The 27,619-nt window shown below is 36.3% G+C and overlaps 1 protein-coding gene across 1 annotated transcript; it reads right to left on the bottom strand.

Annotated features, from left to right (window-relative positions):
• Nucleotides 1–67: 67 nt before the first annotated feature.
• On the bottom strand, nt 68–21,563 carry ghrb (growth hormone receptor b). Its single transcript, XM_056446077.1, has 9 exons — nt 21,164–21,563; nt 15,643–15,728; nt 11,359–11,494; nt 9,835–10,004; nt 7,487–7,671; nt 7,071–7,212; nt 5,319–5,409; nt 2,091–2,160; nt 68–1,774 (listed from the first exon to the last, which is right to left on the bottom strand). The coding sequence occupies exons 2-9, from the start codon at nt 15,716–15,718 to the stop codon at nt 980–982; spliced, it is 1,665 nt and encodes a 554-aa protein (XP_056302052.1). The 5' UTR covers nt 15,719–15,728; nt 21,164–21,563; the 3' UTR covers nt 68–979.
• Nucleotides 21,564–27,619: the final 6,056 nt, after the last annotated feature.

Genomic DNA, 27,619 nt, shown 5'->3' with positions numbered 1-27,619 from the left:
TTGAAGTAACGATAAGGTTAGTTTATATGGGAGCGGCAGGCAGGTCACAGAGTGCAAAATCAGGATATCAGAGTTCAAACGCTGCTGTTTTATTTAGCGATACATGGTTACAAAGCATATTGTTTGATTTATACTGGTAAACAGTATTGATACATGCCCAAGCACATCATTAAATGTACAAACCTGCTAAAAAAAATAACTAGCAGGTTTGCTGGACTTTAGACGGTTTTACAGTCTGTCAGTTATCTGGTCTCAACGGAAAAGTGTCTCAAACCACTCGAAAACCAATTAGAGAGACAGATAAACCAGTTTAGCCTGGTTTATTTGGTATTTTACAAGCAAGGACGGCTTGTCATGAAAACAAAATTCACCATATTTACCCCATTGAGTCACAAAAACATGTCAGTCATTTATGGAAGAAAAGCATAACACTGAGGAAGAAAAGACTACCAGGTAACAAACAAAGGAAGTCCCTCTTGAATGAATTGAGCAACATTTTTTAACACTGATGTTTAAATTTAAAGTAGGCACTTTTTACAGACACATACTGGTGGTTAGTTCACTGAAAATGAACAATAAAAGTACACAAATGTATATCAACAGGTATAGCTGTCTTATGACTAAATGTGAGAGCATAACAATTCAGTTGTTATCTTTTTATGGCATCAAACAACCAGCTAATAAAAATCAGTTGTTATCTTTTTATGGCATCAAACAACAGGCTAATATACTTATGCTCCATATCTGCTCAAAATAACCTCTGAACCTGTTAACCTTTCAAATTAGAAAGGAAAAACTCCAGGCCATATACAGCCATTTATTAGCTTGCCAATAGATTTGGTTCATGACGTCCATTCCACTGGAGAAGGCTTGAGAACTGGCTTTGCTTCAAGATTCCCTCCTTGTGGATCACACCTCATGTTTGGTGTTGGCTAACCAGTCAGACATCTGACAAAGAGCAAACATACTCCACTTTTAGTTAAGGTGTAATGTTGTCCAGAAGGTCAGGAGTCAGGTATCCTACAGGAGTAAACGAAGTCTTCGCTGCTGCTTTCTGTGGGGCTGTTGGTGTATTTGGTTTCAAGAGGAGACCATTTGTCCAGTCCACCGCATCAACCATTGTGTAATCTGGGCTGGGAGGCTTTGCAAGAATAGGAAAAGCACTGGACCAAGGGGATGTTTCTGTGTCTCTGTATTCACTGTGCTGTTCTTGATCAGTCTTGGGTGGGTTTGGTTTATTGTGATGGGCGCTGATCGTACTGGCCACAATCTCAGAGGTGTAGCCTCTTTCGTCAGGAATCATCGCTAACCGTTGGATTTCTTTGTTCTTATTTATGTCTTTGTCCTGCAGAGCCGCCATTTCTTGTTCTTCTGGACTCAGCACGAACTCACCACGCTGAGTGATGTCACTAACCTGTGAGTAAAGATTGTTTGACCAGGTTGTTTCTTGTGGCCTGGTGGCTGCAGAGTGTGCACGCGACAGCGGGAGGAAACCATCGTGGCAACTGCTGGAAGCTTGTTTTAGATCTGTTTGATCGTGATCTGACAGGTCTGGATCACAGCAGCTCGCCCATCCCGAATCATCATCCTTGAAACTACTAGGCATCTGTGGAGAGTCCGAGGCCGATGAGTCAGCGATGAGGAGCTCCTGCTGGCTCTCATGTGGTTCGTCAATGTCCACCTCTATGAACTCGACCCATGGATCGTTGCTGTACAGCTCTGGCCTCAAGTCTGGGTGGGTCCCTAAGATTTTGAAGTCACTTGCCTGGCCTTTCTGTGGACAAACCAACAAAATAGAAATTTTATTACTTGGAAAAAAAAAAAATTGGTCACACTTTATTTTGATGGTCCGTTTGTTGAATTTAAGTTACATGTCAACTTATTCTCATTAGATTTTAAGTAGACTGTTAGGTTGGGGTTAGTGTAAGTTGACACGTTCTTGCAAGGTTTCTTACATTCAGTTAAATGTCAGTTGAAGGAGCAGTATCAACAGATATTAAGAAGACAGTCTACTAATACTCAAATGGACCATCAAAATAAAGGGTTACCAAAAATTCCATAAGTGTAAATATGAATGTAGTGTCAAATACCTTAAAATTCAAAGGGTCAATGCCTTCGATTTTTGGTCCAGGAACGGGTGGCAAGAAAATCACCATTATCCTACACAAAATTCACATCAAACTGGTGTCAATTATGCAGGTTTTTTTGTATATTACATAAGATAAATGAGAAAATAACCATTTAAAACTATCATAAAGCAATTCCTGCTTCAGACTAAACAATATTTCTGTTTTACAAGCTAATAGTCAAAGCAGTCACAGTTACAGTATAAGGGTTTCATTAAATGCCCATTTTCCAGAAGTTTATTCATACATTTATTCATTTTTTCCTCCACTTAATTCATCAGGGGTCACCACAGCGGAATGAACCGGCAACTTATCCAGCATATGTTTTACACAGCGGATGCCCTTCCAGCTGCAACCCAACAATGGGAAACACCTATATACACTCATTCACACACTCATACACTACAGCCAATTTGGTTAATTCAATTCCCCGCATGCCTTTCGACTGTTGGGGAAACCAGAGGAAACCTATGCGAACACTGGGAGAATATGAAAACTCCACACAGAAATGCCAACTGACCCAGCCGGGACTCGAACCAGCAACCTTCTTGCTGTGAGGCGACAGTGCTAACCACTGGTGCTAACCGTCTTCCAGAAGATCACATGATTTTTTTTATGAAGTCTATAACATTCATTCATTCATTTTCTTTTTGGCTTAGTCCTTTTATTAATCTGGGGTTGCCACAGTAGAATGAACTGCCAAAGTCTAAAACAAACTTAAAACCCTTTAAACGATTAAAATTTCGAACAGTTAAAATGGTAGTGTGAAAAACACTCTATTTACATAGCCAAAATCAGCTCTGTTTATAGAAACTTTTTTAATCTTCAAAACAATTGACTCAGGGTGAGTCTATACCAAAACGCCAGTGTCAGTCAACAGATGTGGGAGGGGCCTGGACCTGAGTGACATCACTTTGCCAAGAATCTGAGATCAGCTTGATCTCAGAAAGTGCTTATGATTTAGGGATTAAAAAAGCACTGGGTGGATTTTAATCATTGGCCACGTTCACACAGCAGCGGATTATGGTTGTCTATCTCGTACTTAAATCCTTAATACGGTTGCGTTCACACACAATACCGTTATTTACAAGTTTGATAACTGCATTCTATAACTGAATACGCACCTGTACATTTTTAGGACTCACAAACACATTCTTGCAACACATGCTGTGTGAACGAAATAGTGCTGGGCAACTACTAGTAGGTCACGTCACCTCACATATGCACATATTGCATTTAAAGGTTTTGCGGAATAAGAGTGGTCTGTAAATAATGGCAAAAAAGGGCTGTTGTAGAGTATAGATGTGACTGTATATGGATATAGAATTGCTTGCAATGGCATGCACAGCCGATCTTCTGGCCAAAGTTATTTTAGTAAATAAAAGGAAGCGCATGCGCTTTGTAAAATATTTGCTGGAGTAGTTGGCGGTTCATTCCACGGTGGCGACCTCTGAAATAGAGACTAAGCCGAAGGAAAATAAATGACACATGGATATGGCATTTTTACAGACGCACACATTTTCTTTATTTGCCAAAAATCTAAACTAGGCATGTTTAACTACATAAATGATCTTTAATATGAAGATGTTTGTCCTGATACTTCAAACTTTTTTACTTCTATTAATTTAAGTTGCATTTGTGTGGTTTTGGGTTTAGTGTCTGTGCAAAATATAATTTTACCTTTATTACTAAGAGGTTTGAACAAGAGCTAATGTAAACTGTGCAAACACTATGCTTTTCAAAAATTAGCTTTGGTCGACACTTGGAGTGTTATTAACTAACTGATGAATTAAAACTACTAAAACTAAAACTGAAAATATATAAAAACGAAATTTAGCGGCATGGTGGGACAGTGGGTAGCACTGTCACCTCACAGCAAGAAGGTCGCTGGTTCGAGCCTCGGCTTGGGTCAGTTGGCATTTCTGTGTGGAGTTTGCATGTTCTCCCCGTGTTAGCGGGGGTTTCCTCTGAGATTCCCTTACAGTCCAAAGATATGTGCTATAGGTAAATTGGGTAAGGTGAATTGTCCGTAGTGTATGTGTGTGAATGAGAGTGTGTGGGTGTTTCCCAGTGCTGGAAGGACATCCGCTGCGTAAAACATATGCTGGATAAGTTAGTGGTTCATACCGCTGTGGCGACCCCTGATTACTAAAGGGACTAAGCTAAAAATAAAATGAATGAATCAAATATAAATGCATTCACAAAATTAAAACTAACAAAACCATTAATAAAACAAACTAAATCTAAATAGAAAATTACTGCAAATGCAAAAATAGTAATAATAAAATAAATTAATTAAAAAACTCAAAACTATAATAATCTTGCTTCCGACACCAAATAGATGTGCTTCTGTGTGATATATTATACAAGCTGTCCTTAATGCCACTGAACAATTCGGACCCTCTTCTGTACACATACTGCTTGTAACATATGAGTGAGGAGTTTGTGTGGGGTTCCAGCAATTCACAGAGATGGAGATACGAAATGTGTATCATCTGTAGTTTTTCTATCCATCGCTCTCTTTCCCCCCACCTCTTTCCCCCCGCCAGTTACTCCCACCAGAATTGCAATCTAAATGTTGCACTCAACAGTAAGTGCTGTGTTTAGGAACAAAATGTTTGCAAGTAAAAAAAGCCACTGTCAGTGTTGGTTTACAACATAATTGCAGATAAAATCTTTCCTTCTGTTGTTGAACAACGTTAAATCCAATGCAAAGAACAGTATTTTTGTTAACATAAGTGCCATAATAATCTTTGATGTTTTGCATTCATCATAAAGATGCCATCTTTGACGTTTTGCATTCATCATTATGGTTATACAGGCTTGACTCCCATTGCATGTTTATATCAGCACCAATTGAAACCCTGCTGTAAGCTGCTGTGTGGATTTTGAGACTCACAGCTGTTAGGAAATGTGGTTGTCAATCCCCAAATCTTACAGTGTGTACATGGCTATAATAGCGAGGTTGTCTACACACTGCCAAGACACATTTAAATTCCAAAAACATGTAAAAGTGAACTTTGCATCCGATGACCCATTTAAAGCTGCAGCAGGAAAGGGAAAGGGTAGAGGAACCTAATAAGTGCTTAAACAGGAATAGCCCAGGAAATCATTGTATTCATACAAACTGTTCACAGATCATTTACGCATACATTTTTACACATATTTTAATATAACAGAGCAGGTACTCACTTTTGTTGACGTGAAACTACAATCAGCATCAAGATAATGGTGACACTGACAGCAGTAAAGACCAGCACAGCCGTAATCGAAATTCTTGATTCTGAAATTAAAACAGGACATTATAAAAATAATGCAACTTCACAACAAAAACATACCAACATAGGCTCATTCTGAAAACGTAGCCCTATTTATGATTCTGGAGATCGCGAAGTATGTAGCCAGAAGTACGTATGGCTGCATTTCATTTTTAAAATGAACGCTACAGGGTGGTATGACGCTTTTTCGCACTTACCAGCTGACCACTTTCCTCCATGTGGACAACTTTCCCGCTGTTACCAGTTTGTCAAGTTAGCTCGCCATGTATGTCGGTGGACTTGATACGCAGAGAGGAGTTGACCACGACGACTGGGTTCAAGTCCAGGGGTCTGTTCTTCGTACCTCGCTTAAATGATCAAAGATGATTTGGCAGATCCTGGATCTATTATTCTTGATAACTGATCTCTGGCTAATTTGGTTCTTCAAACAAGTTCGTGAATCCAATTAAAATGTCTGGATGAACTGATCTGCGATCACTCCGTGTGTTGTGAAGGACAGATCTATTGATCCTCAAAATCATGATCAGCAATGCAATGACTGGCTGACAGCACATCAGCGTAATGACATCATCTGATTAATATTTTATTATCCATGTAAGCAAAATTACATAAGATTCATAGTAAACGGTTTGTTAAATATGACACGCAATAACTTTCCACATTTGTTGTGGGCTGCAGGCTTCAAACTTTCATGTGTCAAGAGTATTTAGCAATTTATTTAGTTTTACTTTTAGAGCGGATTTTCTTCCACCATCATATTAACTGTCAAAACATGTTCATGACTGCTTAGATGTATTATTTATTTTTAGAAATGTGCATATTGTGAATGTCTATTATCATACACAAATTGTACTAAAGCGATTGTACGCATTTGTATCTAAAAAGATCATATTAATAAATTTTCCCTTTGAACCACCAGGGGGCAGTCTTTGTACTTTTATTTCGGAGTGTAGTTTGCGTAAGTTTTATCAATATATATTTTTTTACTTTATATATATAATATATATAAAATAGTAAATATATATTTTAACTATATATATATATATATATATATATATATATATATATATATATATATATATATATATATATATATATAGTTAAAATATACATTTACTATTTTCCCAAGTGTATATAAGTACTACAGTAAGAAAATATCAGAATTCGGTACATACTTTCAGTATTATCTTTGCTTGAAAAAACCTGATCTAATCCTGTTTATGTTAAATGAGCCTGCTCTCGAGCACAAAGAATGGACCCCAGTGAGGAACGGTTAAAAAAAAAACAAAATAAACAAGTAAATATCAGGGTGAGAATGTGGTAAAATCTGAAAACGTGGTAAAAATCAGGGGGCTTTTCTTTTTCTTTTTTGAAAATATTATTGGTTGGGTTTAGGGAAGAAGGAGGGTCAGTTGATCGGTCAGGCAATCAGTCAGGCAATCCTCTAGTGGATGTACACGAGAACAGCAGGTGTGAATGGCACTCGGAAGAGAAATTTGAGATTTAAAAAAGCATACACAGCAGCCTCTGGTGGATTCGTGAAAACAAAAAACAAAAAAACGTAGCCCCTGGGATGTATTTGCCGCTCTCCAGAAATGTATATAGAGGTACTTTTTCAGAATGAGCCTGGATTAAAACATACAGACTAGCAAATCTTAAATCAAACCTTTGTTAGGAACAAGTATCAAGATGGAGTCACTGAAGTCTCCAAAGTGGAAGCCTCTCATTTTTGCCCGGACTCTGAGTTCATATTCAGTATTGCTTTCCAGACCGTAGATAAATGCCTGTGTGTTTTTGTCATTTTCCAGCTGTAGAGAAACAAACAAGGCTGAGAAACATCAGAACGCATCCGACCTTGGAGATAACAAGCTCCAAACATGGTCTTAATTAAGTCTGCAAGATCCAGGTCAGCTAGATGGCTTCACCATGGTGACTCAAACGTTATGACTCGCAAGCTTTCTTGGAAATAATAAAGCATCTGAGGAGCTCTTCAAGAAACTCATTTAACGTCAGGTCTGTTTTTTATTACCAGCGTATTAGAAATCTGGATGTGCAGATTGCAGAGTGTTGCATAAGACTCACTGTGTTCCACTGGTCTGAATCCTTTTCTCTGTACTGTGTCTCGTAAACCAGTGAGATCCATCCATCTGACAGAGGCACTCCAGCGGACGGAGGTGGATCCCAGCTTAAAACCACATCACAGTGTAAACCGCTGGAGGCCATTTTTAAAAGAGTCCAGTTCAGACGTACAGGTGGGTCTGGAAACACTGCAGAAATAATAAGCGCTTATAAATTATTGTAACATGCCATAAAAAATGCTTATGATTTTTATTATTTGTTATGTTTATTAGGTATGGGTTAAAGTCAAATGTTCTATTAAAAAAGACAATCCTTCCACATTAGAAAACATCCATAAAATGACAATTGTTGACAAATGCAAATGTTTTCACTCTTTGTGGGAGAAATTTTGTGGTATTCCACCAAAACACTTCTGAAGTGAAAACATTGGTATTTTGTTGTCTAAAAGCAAAAATCTAAAAAAAACAGCACTTTTTTTTAAACATAAAATAAAAAAAGTGCTGTGGTTTTCTTCCACCAGTAGTTTACAGAATAAATCAAATAAATGAATGACAAATATAAATTGTTAGTGATCATTTTAATGTGATCACTTAACTTTTTTTATAGCTTTAGGTATATACATGCAGTAGGGGACATAAGTATTGAACATGTCACCATTTTTCTCAGAAAACATATTACTAAAGGTGCCGTTGACTTGAAAATTTCACAGGATGTTGGCAACAACCAAAGAAATCCATATATGCAAAACAAACAAATCTAATTAGTTTCTAAATTAAGTTATGTGTCATAAAATAAAACGATGCATTGAAAAAAGTATTGAACACATGAAGAAAGGGATGTATAGTAATTCAGTAAAAGCCCAGACAACAGCTGAAATCTCTCAATAGTTCTTCAGCAACCCTCTGCCATTCGCAGGATTCATACACATTTTTACTACTAAAACTGATTTGACATGATTTTTACATCAAACATAAACATGATTTTTACATGACTTTTCCAGGACATTCAAGTAAATTTTCATGACCTAAAGTTTAATGTAATGTCTATGTATACATGGTAAATAATAATGAAAAACCATACATGTTTAAATGTATTATAACATATCATAAAACACACAAAAATCTATTTAGTTTGAATTAATTTATTATTTTATTTATTTGAATTTTATTTTATATCTATCTATCTATATATATATATATATATATGCATGTAAGATTTATTTAGATGCTTACACATTGTGGATTTTTTCCGCTGTGCCACTTCTGAAATTGAGACTAAGCCAAAGGAAAATGAACGAATGCTTACACAGCATTCATAATGTGAGACCATGTTTTTGGCCAAAGACAGAAAAGAAGTAAAGACAACTAACCTATATTCATATTTACAGATATTTGTTAAACTAATTTCCATGACTTTTCCTAAACTTTGAGGGTTTTTCTGTTTTTTCAAAACTTTCCCAGGCCTGGAAAATGCCATGTCAGAATTCCATGACTTTTCCAGGTTTTCCATGACCGTATGAACCCTGTCTTCGTCAGTGGACATTAATATTAGCTGCTTCAGTCCAACATCTACATTACCAGGATGTTGAAGATGAAACCCGAGTGTACATTTCAGCAAGACAGTGATCTAAATCACAGCAAAAGAAACTCTCAAATGGTTTCAGAGAAAGAAATTCAAGCTGTAGAATGGCCCAGGCAATCACCTGACTTGAATTTAATAGAAAATACCAAATAAAGCTTTGATAGACGAGACCAACAGAACCATCAAGATTTTTATACTCTGTTAAAGACTGTGAAAAAAAAAACTCACACCTGAGCAATTCATGTGACTTCATTCTCCATACGAGAGGCGACTTTAAGCTGCTATCACAAAAAAAAGCCTTTTATATAAAGTATTACAAACACTTCAGTAGTTTCTCCTTGTGTTATTCCATTATTATATCAAGATTTTTCTTTTGTTTTGTTTTATGTTTATGCTTGTATTGTTTGGGTATTTGTCAACAGCTCCTTTAGTAATATTATGCTCAGCAAAAAAACATGACGTGTTTAATACTCCTTTCCCCCACTGTATATACGACAGACAAAATGTGTTACAGAAAACATTTTTGCACAATATAAATATTTCACACAATTATATTTATAGAAAAAACATTTAAACAATGGAGAAAAACATTAAATATGTTATTAATTTGTGCTGAAAAATATATTTACCAATGGTAAAATATAGTTTCTATAATATAAAACATTTAAATATATATATGTGAAAATAAAATTAAAAAATGACCACTTGAAGCATTCTAAGGAAAAGGAAATATGTTTTTGAAAAGAGTGTGTGTTTAACACATGACTTACCAATGTTTTCTATGTTAAAAGACATTTCCTCATAAACATTCTCAACAGAGCGCAGCTGGATCACATAAGTATACCATACAAAGGTATGACTGGCATCAAAGTAGCATTCATTCCTCAAGGAGTTGTAACTTGGACATTCAATCCATTTTCCATAAGTTTTCTTAGGATCCCTGCAGACATGCGAGAAATTATAGATCATTAATAAGCGGACAAGTCATTCAACTGAACAGCTTCACACTTATGGTAACTTATTGTGCATAATAATTTTTTTACTTGAAGGTGAAGGTGTACATTTTTTCTGACATATCAGGACACAAATCTGTATCATGACATATGTATGGCACAGGTGTTACAAGAAGGTGGTGAAACATGTGGACATTGTTGATGTCCTAATTTCTCAAAAAGCTTATAAATCCCACAGAAAGAGTTGTTTTCAGAAAGTAAAACTGTCCAGTTTTCTGTGATGGTTGGGTTCAGGGGTAGGGTGGGGTTAGGGTAATAGAAAATACTGTTTGTACAGTTTAAAAACAATGAAAACCTACAGTGCATCCGAAAAGTATTCATAGCGCTTCACTTTTTCCACATTTTTTTATGTTACAGTCTTATCTAAAATGGATTAAATTAATTAATTTCCTCAAAATTCTACACACAATACCCCATAATGACAATGTGAAAAAAAGATTTTTTTTAATTGTTGCAAATTTATTAAAAATAAAAACCTGAAAAATGTCATGTACATACAGTAAGCATTCACAGCCTTTGCTCAATACTTTGTTGATGCACCTTTGGCAGCAATTACAGCCTCAAGTCTTTTTGAATATGATGCCACAAGCTTGGCACACCCTTTGGAAATTTCTGCCCATTCCTGGATGGGAAGCGACAGTTTACAGCCATTTTCAGATGTCTCCAGATATGTTCAATAGGATTTAGATCTGGGCTCTGGCTGGGCCACTCAAGGACATTCACAGAGTTGTTGTGAAGCCACTCCATTGATATTTTGGCAGCGTGCTTTGGGTCATTGTCCTGCTGGAAGATGAACCGTCGCCCCAGTCTGAGGTCAAGAGCACTCTGAAGCAGAACCCTGGGACCATATATAGACAGATGTATGCCTTTTCAAATCATGTCCAATCAACTGAATTTACCACAGATGAACTCCAATAAAGCTGCTGAAACATCTCAAGAATGATCAGTGGAAACAGAATGTAGCTTAATTTAGAGCTTCGAGGCAAAGGCTGTTAATACTTATGTACATCAGATTTTTCATACATTTTATTTTTACTAAATTTGCAACAATTTCAAAAAATCTTTTTTCACATTGTCATTATGGGGTATTGTATGTAGAATTTTGAGGGAAAGAATGAATTTAATCCATTTTGAAATAAGGCTGTAACATAAAAAAATGTGGAACAAGTGAAGCGCTATGAATACTTTCCGCATGCACTGTATGTAATGTGCCCACAATTCACAAAAACAAACTGTGTGTATCCTCCATTTTAGTCTAAGAGATTATGTGTTACTATTTACTTTTCTAACATGTAGAAAAAGCTCAGATCCTCGAGTTCTGTGTGGTTTTGGAAAGATCCAGTATCCCATTGACAGCGGAAAGTTATCATATCTCGAGAAAAACAGCCAGTCAGATGAGGCCGAGATGAAGTCTGACCTGAAAAAAAAAAGGAAAAAATAGGACTATAAAAATCATGAGATAATAACCTTACCCTAACCCTAGCCAAAGGTTTCCAAGTAGTGTGACAGAATGGAGAATACGACAGAAATGTGTTTTTAATTACACTTTTAATAAGAATTATCATAGGCTTCTCTGTATCGGCTGCTTTTGCAGTATAAAAATACATATAAATATGGCAATAATGCAGTTTTATATTTGTCTGCCTTTTTTAGCTTAAAGCGATCAACCAAAGCTGAAAATTCTGTCATCATTTACACAACCTTGCTACACTCATCACAAACTTGTTTAAGTTAACTTTTTTAGTCAAACACAAAATAAGTTACTTCGAAAAATGTTTTTTTTTTATGTTTATGTTTTTTTTCTCTACTATGGAAGTCAATGGTTACAGGTTTACAAGTTAACATTCTTCAAAACATCTTCTTTTGTGTTCAACATAAAAAAGCTAACTCATAAAGGTTTGGGAGCACGTAAATGGGGTAAATAGCGTGTAATCTTTTATTTTTGGGAGAACTATCCCTTTAAGTTTAAAAATGTGCGCAGCTGTGATTGATCAAACAGCCCAAATAATATTCTGAAAAGGCCAAAAATTCAGTGAATGTCCTTCAGTTTAAACCAGCTTAGGAGTAACAGGATGTAACATAAATCCCAGTTGAGCTATAACTGTCAGCTGTGTTTTCCTGGAAATGTGTGCTGGCATTTTTCACATGTAGAAGCGTTTGAGTGGCAGAGCACTGTTACAGCTTGCAAGCTCTTTTGAAAGGCTCTACTCATGCATTTAGATAGCAATATTAAAAAAAAAAAAGTTGATGATTTGAGATAACTGATATATTGAAGCATAGTTCCCAAAGCCATGATTAATATGGATGGAACAATCATTAGTTTAATTTATAGGCCAGAATAACACATTCCCTATGGCCTTGTTACTTACTCTTCCTGTAATTTTGGATGCAATTATGCTTGATGTAACTCCTCTTAAGTTTCTCTTTCCAGGAAAAACAAGCTTGGACAAATTTCTCTGCTTTTGTTTGGGGTAATTGTTGTATTAATATTAGTCTCCAGTGTTCAAGATTTGCAAACATGTAGTCTCTTGTTTGCGGGCTTGGTTCAGACATTTTGCAATAATACTCTCACACTTGACCAGAATTCAAGCTATTATAAAACTATTAAAATGAGGTAGATTTGTCTTCGTACAGATCACAACTCACTCCTGAAACTGGAATGGTTGGCAACATGGTAAACACAATCCTCTTGCATGTTTGCAATTAAAGAGCGTCTGAGCATCCAAAGACTCGTTACTGTTGTCTACTTTATTATTACGCTGAAAATGCTCTTTAAGTGTTGCCAGGTCCACTAATTAGATGCAATGATCGGGTTAGTTTACCCAAAAGTGAAAAATGTACTCACTATTTACTCACCCACAAGGGGTTCCAAACCTTTATGGGTTTCTTTTAACTGTTGAACACAAAAGAAGACATTTTGAAGAAAGCTGAAGACCTGTCACTTCCATAGAAGGAAAAATAAAAAATGTTATGGAAGTCAACAGTTACAAGTTTCCAGCTTTTTTTCAAACTATATTCTTTTATGTTCAACAGAAAAAAAGAAAGTTTTAAAACAAGTAAAAAGGTGAATAAATAATGACAGAATTTTTATTTAGGGGCTAAACCCTCAATTTAACGCTCGATTCACACAGGGCTTCAGCGTCAACGCTTGTCGGAGGGCGTGTCGGAAGTTGGGGCTGACGTGATCGTCATAGTGGTGTTAGCCAATGAAATTAGTCCGCAATCGGCTACTGTCTAAAATGGGGTATTTGCATAAATCGATCTGAGGTGTTGCTTCCCAAACAACGACATAGCTCGCGGCTGAACTATCATAGTATGATGCATCGTTTGGAAAAAGAACGATCCAGTGAGGAGTGTTTCTCAAAACTGTAGTTGCGTTGACGCACAACCATCATTTGAACAACGTTATACCAGTTATAACATAAAACGTCCATAATGACGCTCTAAATAGGGTGGAGTAACTACTTCTTTAGAAAAAAAACACAAATTTTTGTGCAAATTATTTGGTTTTACATGCTCTTAAAAAAAATCCAATATTAGTTTTAGTGAAAACATGCACTCGTTGTCCATATTATTTGAAATATATGTTAACGACACACATAGGACCCTATATATGTTTGCTTTATAAATATTATTGAGAATATTCCAAATAAAATCACTAAGCTAACACTTATTCTAATCTCATATGTAAATCATATAAATCATTAATGGTTGTAGGCCTAATTTACAGTATAGGCTATTTGTTTATTTATTTTTGTTTTCACAAGCTTTGGAGACGTAATGTAAATTCCGCTTTTAAATAATAGGTCACATATAGCTTTCGTCATGAGCCATGGCTGTGCTCAAAATGGCATAAATGTTTTCAAAGTGCACTACGAAGGCAACACAATTGCCAATATGAAGATCGCTAAAACTCTAAAAAATACTTTGAAAGCATTAAATGTTAAAATGTTTATACTATTATGTTTTTAATAAATGTTAATTAAAAATTAAAATGTTATACATGAATAGGGCATAGGGTGGATAACTGGAAATATAACACATCCAGGCACTTTGCTTCTAACTACAGCTCTAGAGATGAAGTTGCAAGCGTACAAGTTTGCGATGCAGTTTGCGAATGTTCGTTGGAACGATGGATTTGGGAAATGCCAAATCAACAAATTAACAACAAATGTCAACAAATGTGACTTTAGTTAGCCAACGATGGTTTTAGGAAAAGCACCCCGATTGGCTGACACTTCCGTAGGCGCTTGAAAATTGAGAAATTATCCACTTCTGTAGCTAACAATGTTGCTGAAGTGGCGTCGACAGATCCACAATTCAGTTCAGCAAACGCTTGACGTCACACGCCAGCATTCACACTGAGGCTCCGTGTGAATGGGACATAATAAATCTTAGTTTTTGGAGTTTATTAATTAGGCAGATACAGGCAGGATGCAATAGTCTGTGATGCATCTTATTTTTTAGACTGAGTTTAAAGTTGGCTTGTGTTTTCTAGTAAGATCTGGCAATCCTTCTGCACACTGCATTCATAAGAGAAAAACATCCATATTTCAATACACCATTAACAACTAGTTTTTCAGCTTCTATAAACACTACAAAACTTTTTTCAAAATTTTATCTTTAACTTTGTGTGAACGGAACATAATTAAAATGTTTAGTGTCTAAATCAAAACATCAGAAACCAAATCAAAACATCACAAAAGTAGTAACAGAGTTTCACTATGCAAATTCAGTGTTTCTGCACAATAACTGACCTTGCGGCTTCCTGTATATTTCTTTTTAGAGAAGTTGTTTGTAAATATAGGATTAACAATAGGAATGAATCAGAGCTGTCAATGCAGTAGAATATGTTCCCATAGAAACTAATGTACAGCACAAACAGGATCTGCAGAGTGATGTTGTGAAGCTACCAACCATTTCATATATCCACTATCCACTCTCTCCCACTTACAGCAGCCCACCTTTAGTGCATTCTACAGAAAATGTCACATTCGACTGATGGCCAGACCTGTTCAAAGGGACAGCACTTCCAAGCGAACGCATTTAGAAATGGTCTTGGAAAGAACCACGTATGGCCATATGAAAGCTGAAAGGAAATTATTCAATGTACTTCATTAAATGCATACATCCATTTCAGCTTCTTGATACTTTCTCTGGGTGCTTTTGATAGGGAATATTTCTTAATTGGCTTAACCAAAATGTATGTTTCTGTAGCCTGCATATACAGTCGTTTTAAAATCTGTTTTACTTCAGAATTGATTGTATTTCTTGTGTATGCAGAGGTCAAGAAAACCAAATAACAAGCCTAGTGTTACACAATAGCACCCCACTAATGAGAAACAGTAAGCAATGGGTGGCTTCCTAAAGAAAACATCCTGTTTTCTTGTTGTATGGTTGGAATGCTCTATTACAGGCTCTTTAAAGACTTGGAAAGAAAAAATAAATGGCTGCTGAAAGTGGCAATTATTGCTGTTGTATCCAGTTAAATGCTCAACTATAGCTTCAAACTATTCGAGCAACACATCATAAAACACTAGCAAAAAAAATCAACAAACTGCATACCCTGTGTTGTAGGAAGCATGTTTTGTGTTGCCACAGCACCGGTGAACAAGATACAGATGAAAAGGACTTTCTCCATGGTGTAGTTCCTGTGAAAACCAAAGAGAAAAGCTACATGTGAACACTGTTAACAGTAACAAAAGCAGGCGAGGTGATAGTTAATGTTTATGATAATTGTTGTTTAAACAGTGTGCAAGCTGACATTTTCATGTCACTCATCTTGCAATAAAAACACAACTCAAGAGTCCACAGGCATTCACTCAATGATGATGAAGCTTATTAAAATGATGTTAGAATGTTGCTAAAAGTTATCCCAGTTTTTTTTTTCATATTAACAATAGCTATGTTTTCATCCAAATTTACAAATTAACTTCATGCAAAAAACTGGATTATCGCATAAAAGACGTGCAAATAAAGTAGCATTTCTATCCAACGAGTCAAAGAGAACAAAATCGCCATTTCCTAAATAACTGGCGCCAAATATCAACAGTAAAAATGGAATTTGATGCAGTAGGAGAACTACGTGAATCGCATGGTGGTGTTTGAAGGCGTGAGACGCAGAGCACAGACACTCTTGACAGTTCTGGAGGTAATTAATAATATAATAACACTAATGCTGAAATGGTTAAGGTGTTTTAGAATGACCAAAACAGTGTTTCAGATGGTTTACAGCATGTTCAGCCTGCTGGCTTGTCCAATCACACACATTTTTATTAACATATGATCTTGTATAACAAAATTACATGACTTTTTTTAATGCGCATAGTGGAATTTGTTTGGTAAAAGTGGTTTCATCGTTTTTATGCGCATTTTCAAAACTTATGCACAGAAAATAAATATATCCATAAATGCTCATAAAAAAAGGTGGATGGAAACGTAGCTAATATCACACAAGCAAGAGCGATGTTTGTCGGTATGTAAGCACTATTGCAAATCTATTCTCAGAAAACATATTTCTAAAAGTGCTGTTGACTCGAAATTTTCACCGGATGTTGGTAACAACCAAAGAAATCCATGGAAAACAAATCCAATTAGTTTACACATGAAGTTATGCATTCCAAAATGAAATGACACAGGGAAAGGTATTGAACACATGAAGAAAGAAAGGTGTAGAAAGGCATTGAAAGCCCAGACAGCAGCTGAAATCTCTCAGTAGTTATTCAGCAACCCTCTGGCTTTCGTCACTGTAAATTAATATTCGCTGCTTCAGTCCAACATCTACATTAGCAGGATGAGGAAGATAAAACCAGAGTGGACATTTCAGCAAGACAATGATCCAAAACACAGCAAGGAAATGCTTTCAAAGAAAGAAAATCAAGCTGTAGATTGGCCCAGCCAATCACCTGACTTGAATCCAATAGAAAATACAAACTAAAGATCAGATTTGACCAACAGAACCATCACAATTTTTACACTCTGTTGAAGTCTATGAAAAACTCACACCTGAGCAATTCATGTGACTTCATTCTCCATATGAGAGGCGTCTGTAAGCTACCATCACCAAAAAAACTATTTTTATATAAAGTAATAAATGCATTTCAGTAGTTCAGTACTTTCTCCTTGTGTCATTCAATTCTTATTACACATAACAAATATTTGAGATGTTATTGTTTTATTTTTATGTTTGTATTGTTTGGGGTTTTACCAAAATCTGGTTCAATTCCATGTCAACAGCTCCTTTAGAAATAATATTCCCAGGAAAAAAAAAACATGACATGTTCAATACTTATTTTCCCTGCTGTATATACAATTTTAGATGTAACATTGTCTATTTTTTTCAGAGGGGGGGGGGGGGGGGGTCGAAAATTAATATAATTTTTAGGGAAAAACAGTCGACTGTTTCAGTACCATTTCAAAATGAATCTATTTTTTAATTAATAATTGGAGTCATTTAAGCCGCATTCATAAAAGCAGGCACGTGCTTTGTTCCTAATTGAATCAGCTCTTTTGAATAAATCATTTGAATGAATGATTGAGGGGTAGTGGTTTTACCTTAGTATCATATTTATTTCTCCAAGACAGGTCTAATCCATTCAAGTATCGTATTTTACACTCATAAATACAAGCAAACACCAGCTAACAGTCCTAAATAGTTTTTCTGTTAATTCAGTTTACTCTCCATTAGGCCATTACTTTTCCATTAGAATAAACAATTCAGATTATTCATTTGTTTCATTGTGGAAAGCAATCTATCCATGATACTGACAGGATTACGAAATCACAGTAAACAGTCCTCTGACATCCATTTTAAGCCAAAGGCTCTAGGCAGCGGTTGTGAAATATATCCTCACTGCAACATGGCTTGACTCCAATCTGCTTCTGGAAAACATCTTCTAGGGAAACATCTTCTGAGAAATCCTTGCATTGACCTGACTGTGTATCTCAGCACTTCTCTATTAGATTGAAACGGCCTTCACACCTAGTGCTGCAGTACAAAGATAACAAAGTCTCGCTGAGGGTGAAGGGCTTGGTCCTTGATAAAGTGGGTACAGGCTGTTCTCCCATGTCAAAATGCATTATTAGGAAGTCGATAACAGAAGTGCTGTGTTTGATATGGAGCTTCCTGAAAAGTGTCCAAGACAGTCAAGAGTCATTAATTTAACATGACAGTTCAACTAAACACCACAATACCACCAGGAACTATTGATTAAAACCAAGAGTGTGCCACTGACATGGTAAAAAGCACTTGTTTGTATACAAGACGTGTGTTAAAATCAAAAGACCGGTCATCTTTATAGTCTTTGGAGGCGCTATGGCTGAGACTGTGTGTGGATTTTGTAAGATGTCATTTTTGAATGCATTTGACCACAAGAGCGGAAAATAATCCACTCAAATATATTTTCAACCAACACAGGAAGTAATCAAAAGCTCAAAACCTCATTTATAACTGTAATAAGTGCTGTCCGCTTGATGTGATTAAAGCGTGTGTAAACATGGCATTAGTAGTGAATGTCATAGTGGCAGAACAGGTAAGTTAAGAGTATTTATTTGCCATGTTTTAATAAATGAATAATGATAAATGAATTAATTTGAATAAACTAATTTGTTCAAACAAGTTAAATTGTCAACATTTTGTATCATTTGTTGCCTTGTTTTATTAAATATTCACCATAATGTAATTAATGTAATAATATTTGTTCATTTTCTTGATGAATCATGAGTCTAATTAGAATTAATTAGTTCAACATGTCCACAATTTCTCAGTAAAATTTGAAAACTGGGCAAGATTTAGCAAAAATGAGTAAGTGACCTAGTAATATTCAATCACAATTTAACAAAAATGAGCAAATAAATTAGTAACTTGTGTACAATTACAAATACAAAACAAATTCTTCCTAACTACTAGCGTAGGGCTAACGTTCATCAATCTCGATTCGACCAACACATGATCTTAATTTAGTATTTCTACGATTCAGCCAAATATATTTTTAAGGTCAGGAGAGAAGTGTCAATGCGGACGCACAAGTCTTGTTTTTTTTTTACATTTTTTTATACACGTTGCTCAGCAACATGGACGCCTCCAAATGGTGTTAAAAGTGTCACATGCTGTATTTATAAGGTATAATTCAAAAATATTTGAATATTTCTGTCTTAATGTAATGACATATTTGCGGCCGCAAAACCATGCATGAGCTGACCCACTGTTTGTTTACTACTTTAGTGAAGAGAATAACAGGTAATAAAGTTTTAAATAACTCAATTTGTTGCACAGAGCGATCATTTGGTAGCCAAACGGAAAGTATGATTTGCATGTGTTTTTTCTCTCAAAGTGACGACAGCCATGACATGAACCGCACTCGGCAGTGAAAGTGAAACCGAAAGCACGCAGAGGCATTTTAAAGTTATGATTACGACAAGCATTTGCAGTTTTTTTTCTTTCATAGAGAACACAGAGTGTTGTGCTTGAAAATAAATGTTAAATATGATGCAGGTGGAAATATGACAATGACAATTTAAAGTCTATTCAAGTCCACCAATCAAGGTCTATAAAAATGTTTGCTTTTTAACCACCTTAGACCTACACATAGACCTAATATTATTATTGTTGTTTTACCATATGTTTGAGAAATATTAATAGCCTACTCATATTAACCTTTATTTTACATCTACAGAATCGTGAGGAAATCATGATCTTGATTTCAAGCAAAAAAATCGTGATTCCCATTTGGCCAGAATCGTGCAGCCCTATACTAATGGTGAAACTTTTTTCAGTAACGAGTAATAAAACGAAATACCGTTTCCCCCGTTACAATGCCGTTACCATTACTGCCAATAAAATTCACACTACTATAATTGAGAACACTGAAGCAGTTTTCATGTGAGCAGAGTCTCTTTCTCTGGGTGTGTGTGTTTGGGGCTGGGGCGGGACAAATAACCAACCAGTAATGATGATTGGTGTGTCTGTGAACGTGGCATAACTGAGACCGTGATGATTGGCTTAGTATACATTTCCATCAGAGGCAGAGTTCAAAGGTAATGTTTGCAAACTGGAAAAATAAGCACTACTTTTCCCTCGTTCATGTGAAAGGCAAGAATGTTTATGTATTGTGTGTATTGTGCACTGGTAACAAGTCATTCTAACCAAATGAAGCAGCTCACGTCGTCACATGAGCCCCCAAATTTAGTGGCTACGCAGGTGATAATGTGAGCTCTGATTCACCAAGGAAGAAGACAAAGCCACAATGTCAAAGCAAATAAAACTAAATTTTTCTCTACCGCAAGCACTTATCACTGAGTCAGAATTAAACAAAATAATATTTAGATATATAGTTGAGGACATGCTGACGTCTCTCATATTGTCCCACAAAATTAAAATAGCATAGATTATTGTACAGCGTTTTATATTTATTTGATAGTCATTTGATAAATTAGGTTTTCTTTAAAGTAACGAAATAGTTACTTTTCCTAGTAATTAGTTACTTTTCTAATTATGTAACTCAGTTACTATTTGTAACTAGTAACTATAGCTAATTACTCTTTTAAAGGAACGTGCCCAGCACACATCCACACACATGAATCCAGTCGGCTTTAATTCTGAATGTTGCAAGCTGACACTAAAAGCTTTTTTTTAAACTGTTTTTGTAGGCTGAAAAGAAATGTTTAAACTAACTGCCAAAAAAATACTGAAACACACTTTCCGTAACTGTGTGATAGAAATATCACAATTGCAATCATTCAAAAAACATAACTGATGACATGCTGATATTTAGTTACACTGCTGCATATTGCCTAACTAAAAATGAGTGTATTGTATAGTCTATAATTAAACACATCTGCACACCATATGACGTGAACACATTTCAGCTATGCTGTAAACAATCCTTGTAAGTCAGCATGCACACAAAACATGATGATAAAAGTATTGCAAACGTGATACGGAAATTTTTTTTAAAAATAAATGTGACAATTAACGCTTATTTTGCTCTATTTGTATAATAAAAACCGTTTTACATGCAAAACTGCATTATGACTTCCCATAAACATCGTTTAAATTCTACGTGAATCTGTCACGTACTGAACTCACCTTTTCCAAGAGTGCGATTTCAGATTTGTTAATCTTGAACTTGTCTTCCTCGAGAAGCCTCTTCGTATGATCCTCTCAACGAAGCTTTTAAACGTGTATCTATTATAAGTGTTTTAGAAAAGCGTCAAAATAGCTCGTTTTTTCTCTTCAGCAGCTTATCCTAAAACGCGTCCTGTGCTTGTGTGACAGGACCTTTCCTTACACTCTCTCTGTTGGCTCCCGCATCCGTGCTACTTCTTTTTTCTAGGGCACATTCGAAGAAAGGCGCCACTTTTCCTTGAAGCACCCTGCGAAGTGAGCTTACTAAGTAGACCTTATACAGCATGGCACTCTTAAGCGGTTTACTGCATGCAGACTTTCGCATGCTAAAAAATAAATGGACCGGGACTCCGCCCAAACAGTCGTCACAGTGTTTTCCTACAACTAGTCTTTGAGGAAAAATGGCACGCGCATTACTTATTTCACTGCTCGCGCGCGTGCTATCTTTATAAACCTGCGCCATTAAATGAATATAGCGGAATATAACAATTGGATAGCGGAGATTAACTTCCTCCGCGTCTGAGCTGCAATATTGATGTTCATTTTTAGATCAGTGCTGTATACTTGTGCCCTAGCAAAGCCCATAAAATCATTCCCATTCCGAATGGCTGACTGTTTGGAGATTTTATGCTTTCCATATATAGTCTCTCACTAGCACATATGATAAACAATGCAGAACTGAATGGTACACGTGACCGGAGTGGGGCACGTGTTTAGGGGTCTTGCAGTACAAAATTTCAGAGACCCAACAAGAACAAATGCACGTAGGCTACGAAGAAACAGTTAGTGGGGCAAAGTGGAGGATTGAAAAGTTAGGCTTTCTGTCAGATCCTTGCAGATTTAATGTCGGGGGGGGGGGGGGGGGGGGGGGTATTGATAATGGAAAAGAGTTCATTTTTAAGTTGTTTTTTTACTATTTAAATTTTATTTCAACAAGTTGGAAAATGTGAAAGTTAGCCTATGTCATAAAACACTAACTGGAACTTGAAGATATTAAAAAACACCTAAATGTTTTTTCATTCATTAATTTTCTTTTCGGCTTAGTCCCTTTATTAATCAGGGGTCGCCACAGCGGAATGAACTGCCAACTTATCCAGCAAGTGTTATATGTGGTGAATGCCCTTCCAACTGCAACCCATCACTGGGAAATATCCAAACACACTCATTCACACACATACACTATACGGACAATTTAGCCGATCAAATTCACCTATAGCGCATGTCTTTGGACTTGTGGGGGAAACTGGAACACCCGGAGGAAACCCACACGAACACAGGGAGTAAATGTTTTTTAACCTTCTAAATTAGGACGTGTTAGGACTATTCTAAGGGCCCGCGCATTTTGGGGGCACCCTGAAACATTATCAGGGGCCCACATCCAGCACAATCATTCTTAATAATTATTTGTTGAATTTGTAGACATCATCATGTATTCATCCCATTTCTTGTTTTTCTGTTGAACACAAAAGAAGATATTTAGAAATACATTGGAAACTACCATAGTATTTGTTTTTCCTGCTTTGAAAGTTTATAAGAATGTTTACAGGGTTTTTTCATATCTTCTTTTGTGTTCAAAAGACAGAAGCTCATAAAGGAAAGCACTTAAAAGCACCTAAATTCCTATTTTGGGGTTAAACATCTTATGCTTAATGGCGTTGGAGAAATGATCTAACAAAAATGTTTACTTTTTCACAAAAGTTATTTGAAACATTAACTCTTCCACTTCACTTGCATTTATTATTGTTTCTACATAATTTAATTTGACGTGAACACTAACGTTACATGTACATACAAAACCTCAAGTGTTCATTTACATTCGCATTGTTTATGCAGCCTAATGAGAAGCAAAGAAAACATTAAAGACATATGGCTCATTCCAGACTTGAGGGTGTATTTCAAGCATTTCCAACTCATTTTCCTTGAGCTGGAATGATATACAACAAATGTACAATTCCTAGTAAACTGCATCCACTATTAAAGTTTCCGTGAAATTAAAACAAAGTTTTATAGATGTTCATGTTAGTATGTTAGTCTTAAGGATGTCTGTAATATAATGTGTTCTAAAACAGAGGAAAAAAATTGTAATTAGAAAATATAAATATCAAAAGCTTGCAGTTTGTCACTTCCACCTAAATGGCCACGTCATACTTCAGCTTCTCATCAAAGCTTGACCATTCAAATTGATTCTGTTCAAAGATTTGATTCTGTTATTAATTGTTGTTTAACTTATTATTAAACTTTTTAAACTCCCAACAGTTTGAATTGACAATAACAGAGTGGACGTTTTATTTAATCTATTCAAAATGACAATTAGACTTATTATAAATTCATTAATTTTCCTTCAGCTTAGGTCGCCAGCTATTTCAGCATGTTTTTTTACATGCTGAAATACATGATTACCCAATTCACCTATACCCAATGTCTTCCCAGGTAGCAAAGAATTCTGGCCCAGATTTGGCATAAATCTGGCACAGCAGGCATTCATCCGGCACTGGGATACAGCATGTGGGCCAAACGTGGGCCTGGTTTGGCAGAGGTGGCACCGTCTTTAAGGCGGCACACAATACTTGTGCCAGATGTTAATAATTGATATATGGGCCATGTGAGTCTGGCCTATCTTGACCCACATTTAAAATACATTTTTATTATTTTCAAATAAAAATAAAAAATTCTACCAATCAGGTCGCTTTGAGGAAAAGCACGCCCATAGCACGCCTAAAGTGCAATGATTCATGAGTTTATCAATTTCATTGCAGTCGTGACACACCAACATATCTGGCCCAGTTCAGGCTCAGTTATGGGTTATTATCTTGGCTAAGACTTGGCCCAGATTTGGTCCATGTTTGGCCCTTGTCTGGAAGCCAGACTTGGTCCAGTCATGTACCGTAATTCACTGCGGCATGTGGGCCAAGCAAAAGCTGATTGTGTGGGCCAGAGCTGGGCCAGCGATATGTTGCTATGTGGGTTTGAAAGTTTGGGGAAGCCGGAGCAGGTCGCACACCAGAATCGCGGCTGGGACGCCCAGCGTCGCGCCACGCAGCGCTATGCATTTTAGAATTCTAAACATAGGTTTCTATCAGGGTACACACACAGGCGCCGCAAGTCGGCGGCTGTCCGCCGCACCCAGCCACGACTCAGTACACTGTTCATATTTCTGCCACGCCACAGAGCGCCATCTGAATAGTTTCATTTTAAATAGCATGCAAATGTGTGCATCTGGTGTGCGATACTTCCAACTGTCATGTGTGCGCCGTGGCGTGTCGCCGAGCGGCGCACCAGTGTGTGACCTGCTTTAGACTTATTCTTTCATGACAACTTTTTACATTTATTTAAACTTTATTTTACCAGGATGTAATCTCTTTTTCAAGCATGTCATCGATAATCAAAGCTGAATTTATGATTCAGGAGGCAAAACAGCCAAAAAAAAATAGATACACTCTCAGAAATAAATGTACAAAATCTGTCACTGGGGTGGTACCATTTTAAAAGGTAAATTTTTGTTCCTAACAGGTCTTTAACGGTACATATTAGTACCTAAAAAGTACAAATGTGTATCTCGTAGTACCTTGAAGGTACAAAAGTGAACCATAATTCCCATGACACATTACAACAATCAACACCCACTACAGACAGCTGTTAACAATCTGTACTCTGCCGCACCCACACACACAGACATGCACACACAGCTGAAGATCATTAACACTGATTCACTATATGTAATTTCCATTTACAAAGCATCGCTCAGTCTTGTTTTTTGAACTTTACTCAGTGTTTCTTTGTTCATGTTATGCCTTGTCTGTTCTGTTGACCTTGTACTGTTTTTGGATTGTATCATTGTTTTCTGCCTGCCCTGACCTTTTGCCTGTCTCTTTGATTAGTCTTTGTGGATATGGCTTATGCTCTTGTTTGTGCCTGTTTTGACCCCTGCATGTTGGACCACCCTCTTAAATAAATAAAATGAGCTGAGAAATAAAACTTGAAAATGAAAATGTTGACATGAAACTTCACCCCTGTTGTTCATAACCCATACCCTTTTTGTTACTGTATTTTCATTTTAAATATAAAAGTTCTTTATTGGCATTGAGGATCCCATGAAGAACTTTTAACATTCAAAGAACCTTTTTTTTCACATATAAAAATGGTTCACTCTGGGACCCTAACTTGTTCTCCTATGGCAAGAATAGGCAAACTCAGTCCTGGAGGGCCTGTCAGAGTTTTGTTCCAACACATTTGAACATGCTAAATATAGCCAGTGTCTTCAAGATCACTAGAAAGCTACAAGCAGGTGTGTTTGATTGGGCTCTCCAGAACCGAGTTTGCTCATCCCTGTTCTATGGCATAATCTGTGAAAACATTTGAAACCTTTATTTTTAAAGGTGTACGTTTTACCAAAATGCACAAACCCATTTCTATGTTTGTTAATGAATGTTTGATTTCCTGGGGACCTTTGAAATATAAATCATATAACAGTGTAATTTCAGATTCATAATTGTATACATTTAGTCTCGAGTCTCGAGATGCAGTCTCAATCTGAGGATGAAAGACTCACAGCACATCTAGCTGAGGTTATTTGGCCTGCGGTGTTCGGTGTCAGGATCTAACTGTTCTGTTTCCAAGTGTTGTTATTGTGGTAGTCTGGAAATTTCTCCGCAGCTGTCAAACTTCTCAAAAGGGAATGACCTTTAACCCTGCTCTTCAGTAGCTTTGCAGTGTAATTTGGTATGGTCTTTACAGCTTGCTTTGCACAAGTGGGGAGCATATTCTTTAACCCTTGTTCTCTGTTCAAACGTACTACCCTTTTGTTATGTTAGTGATGAAAACATCAGCTGAATTAAACTGCTGTAAAATGCACCAGATGAATATTTTTTTTTACTTTGTCTTCCATAAATCTGTTAATCAACCTCAGTCCTGATCAAAACTGCTGAATTGTTTATAAACTTACAGTATTTTAATTCTTTAATTGCCAAATTCACAAATGATGTCACTGATTTGGTGAAAAAAAACACACAAAATGAAGTATTTTCAACATAAAAAGTAATTGTAGATTGTATTTTTTTAACCTTTTATCACAGTCTTGGACATGTGAATGATTAGTAACAACATTGCTTTTGATGCATTGTTAAATTTTCATTTTTTCTCCATAATTTACCGTTGGTGGCTGTTTTTGCCCCATTGACTTCCATTATAACCACATTTGGTGGTGCATAAATACACAGTCTTTGTTTTTATTAACTCCATGTAGTTCTGAGAGCTGGGCGATGCAGTGGTGCAGTAGGTAGTGGTCACGGATTCGAGCCTCGGCTGGGTCAGTTGGCATTTCTGTGAGGAGTTTGCATGTTCTCCCTGTGTTCGCATGGGTTTCCTCTGGGTGCTCTGACATGCAAAGACATGCAGTACAGGTGAGTTGGGTAGGCAAAATTGTCCGTAGTGTATGTATGAGTGTATGGATGTTTCCCAGAGATGGGTTGCGGCTGGAAGGGCATCCGCTGCGTAAAAACGTGCTGGATAAGTTGGCGGTTCATTCTGAGAGCTGGGATGCATATTTTGATTTACTCAGACAAAACAAGGTAAGTGCGCAAATGTCACTCTCACACTCACAAACACACTTTAATTTTCTGTTATACTCCATATAAAATCCAGAAACTAAGCCTTTTTTGCACTGGCGTATCTAAAGGGTTAATAGTGCCAACTGATGATCAACAGTAAAAATTACAAATTTGACCTCTTCCCAACAGGGAAAACAACCAACAATCAAAAATGCATGATTATATGGTGTCATGGTTTTGTAATCAAAAATGTGGTTATAATGGAAGTAAAAGGGGCAAAAACAGCCACCAACAGCAAACTAGTGAGAATTTTTTTTTAAATGAATCAAAAACAATGCATCAAAGGCAATATTGGTTCATATGACTTTGATAAAAGTAAAAAAAAGTCCACAATTACTTTTTATACTGAAAATACATCTTTTTTTGTTTTTGTTTTTTACCAAAAAACTAAAATTAAAGAGTTAAAATCCAGTAATTTTCTAAATTTAGTAGTTTTGATCAGGACTGAGGTTGATTTACAGATTTATGCAAAACATGAGAAAAAAATATTAATCTGATGCATTTCAGCAGTTTAATTTGGATGTTTTCTTCCCTAACATAACAAAAGGGTAAAATAATAAATAATTTTTAAAAAATTTTTACAAATTTTTTTTACCATAAATCATTGTGCTAGCTGACAGAAAAAGTTATGGCCAAATTAAGACTCCAAATCACCACAGAAAACATTCCCAACAGCACATAAGGGTTAAAAGAAAGTTCCTTTATTAGCAATGATAGTTCTGAACGAACCACCCAACAATAACAAATATTTCATTAGACTATTAAAGTTCTTCTTTTAAAATTCTTTATGAAACCCGAAATGGTTTTTTTG

Source organism: Danio aesculapii, chromosome 21, assembly GCF_903798145.1.
Source record: "Danio aesculapii chromosome 21, fDanAes4.1, whole genome shotgun sequence".
Classification (NCBI taxonomy): Eukaryota; Metazoa; Chordata; class Actinopteri; order Cypriniformes; family Danionidae; genus Danio; species Danio aesculapii.
The sequence above is the reverse complement of the archived record's forward strand: the minus strand, read 5'-3'. Positions and strand labels throughout refer to the sequence as shown.

Bases quoted from the DNA above. Each gene is read 5' to 3' on its own strand.
- ghrb (XM_056446077.1), bottom strand. From the start codon at position 15,718: ATGGAGAAAGTCCTTTTCATCTGTATCTTGTTCACCGGTGCTGTGGCA. The intron at 7,672-9,834 runs GTAAGTCATGTG...TTATTTCTGCAG, and splicing joins TTTTAACATAGAAAACATTG to TGTTTCCAGACCCACCTGTA. The intron at 1,775-2,090 runs GTATTTGACACT...GTTTGTCCACAG, and splicing joins TTGACCCTTTGAATTTTAAG to AAAGGCCAGGCAAGTGACTT.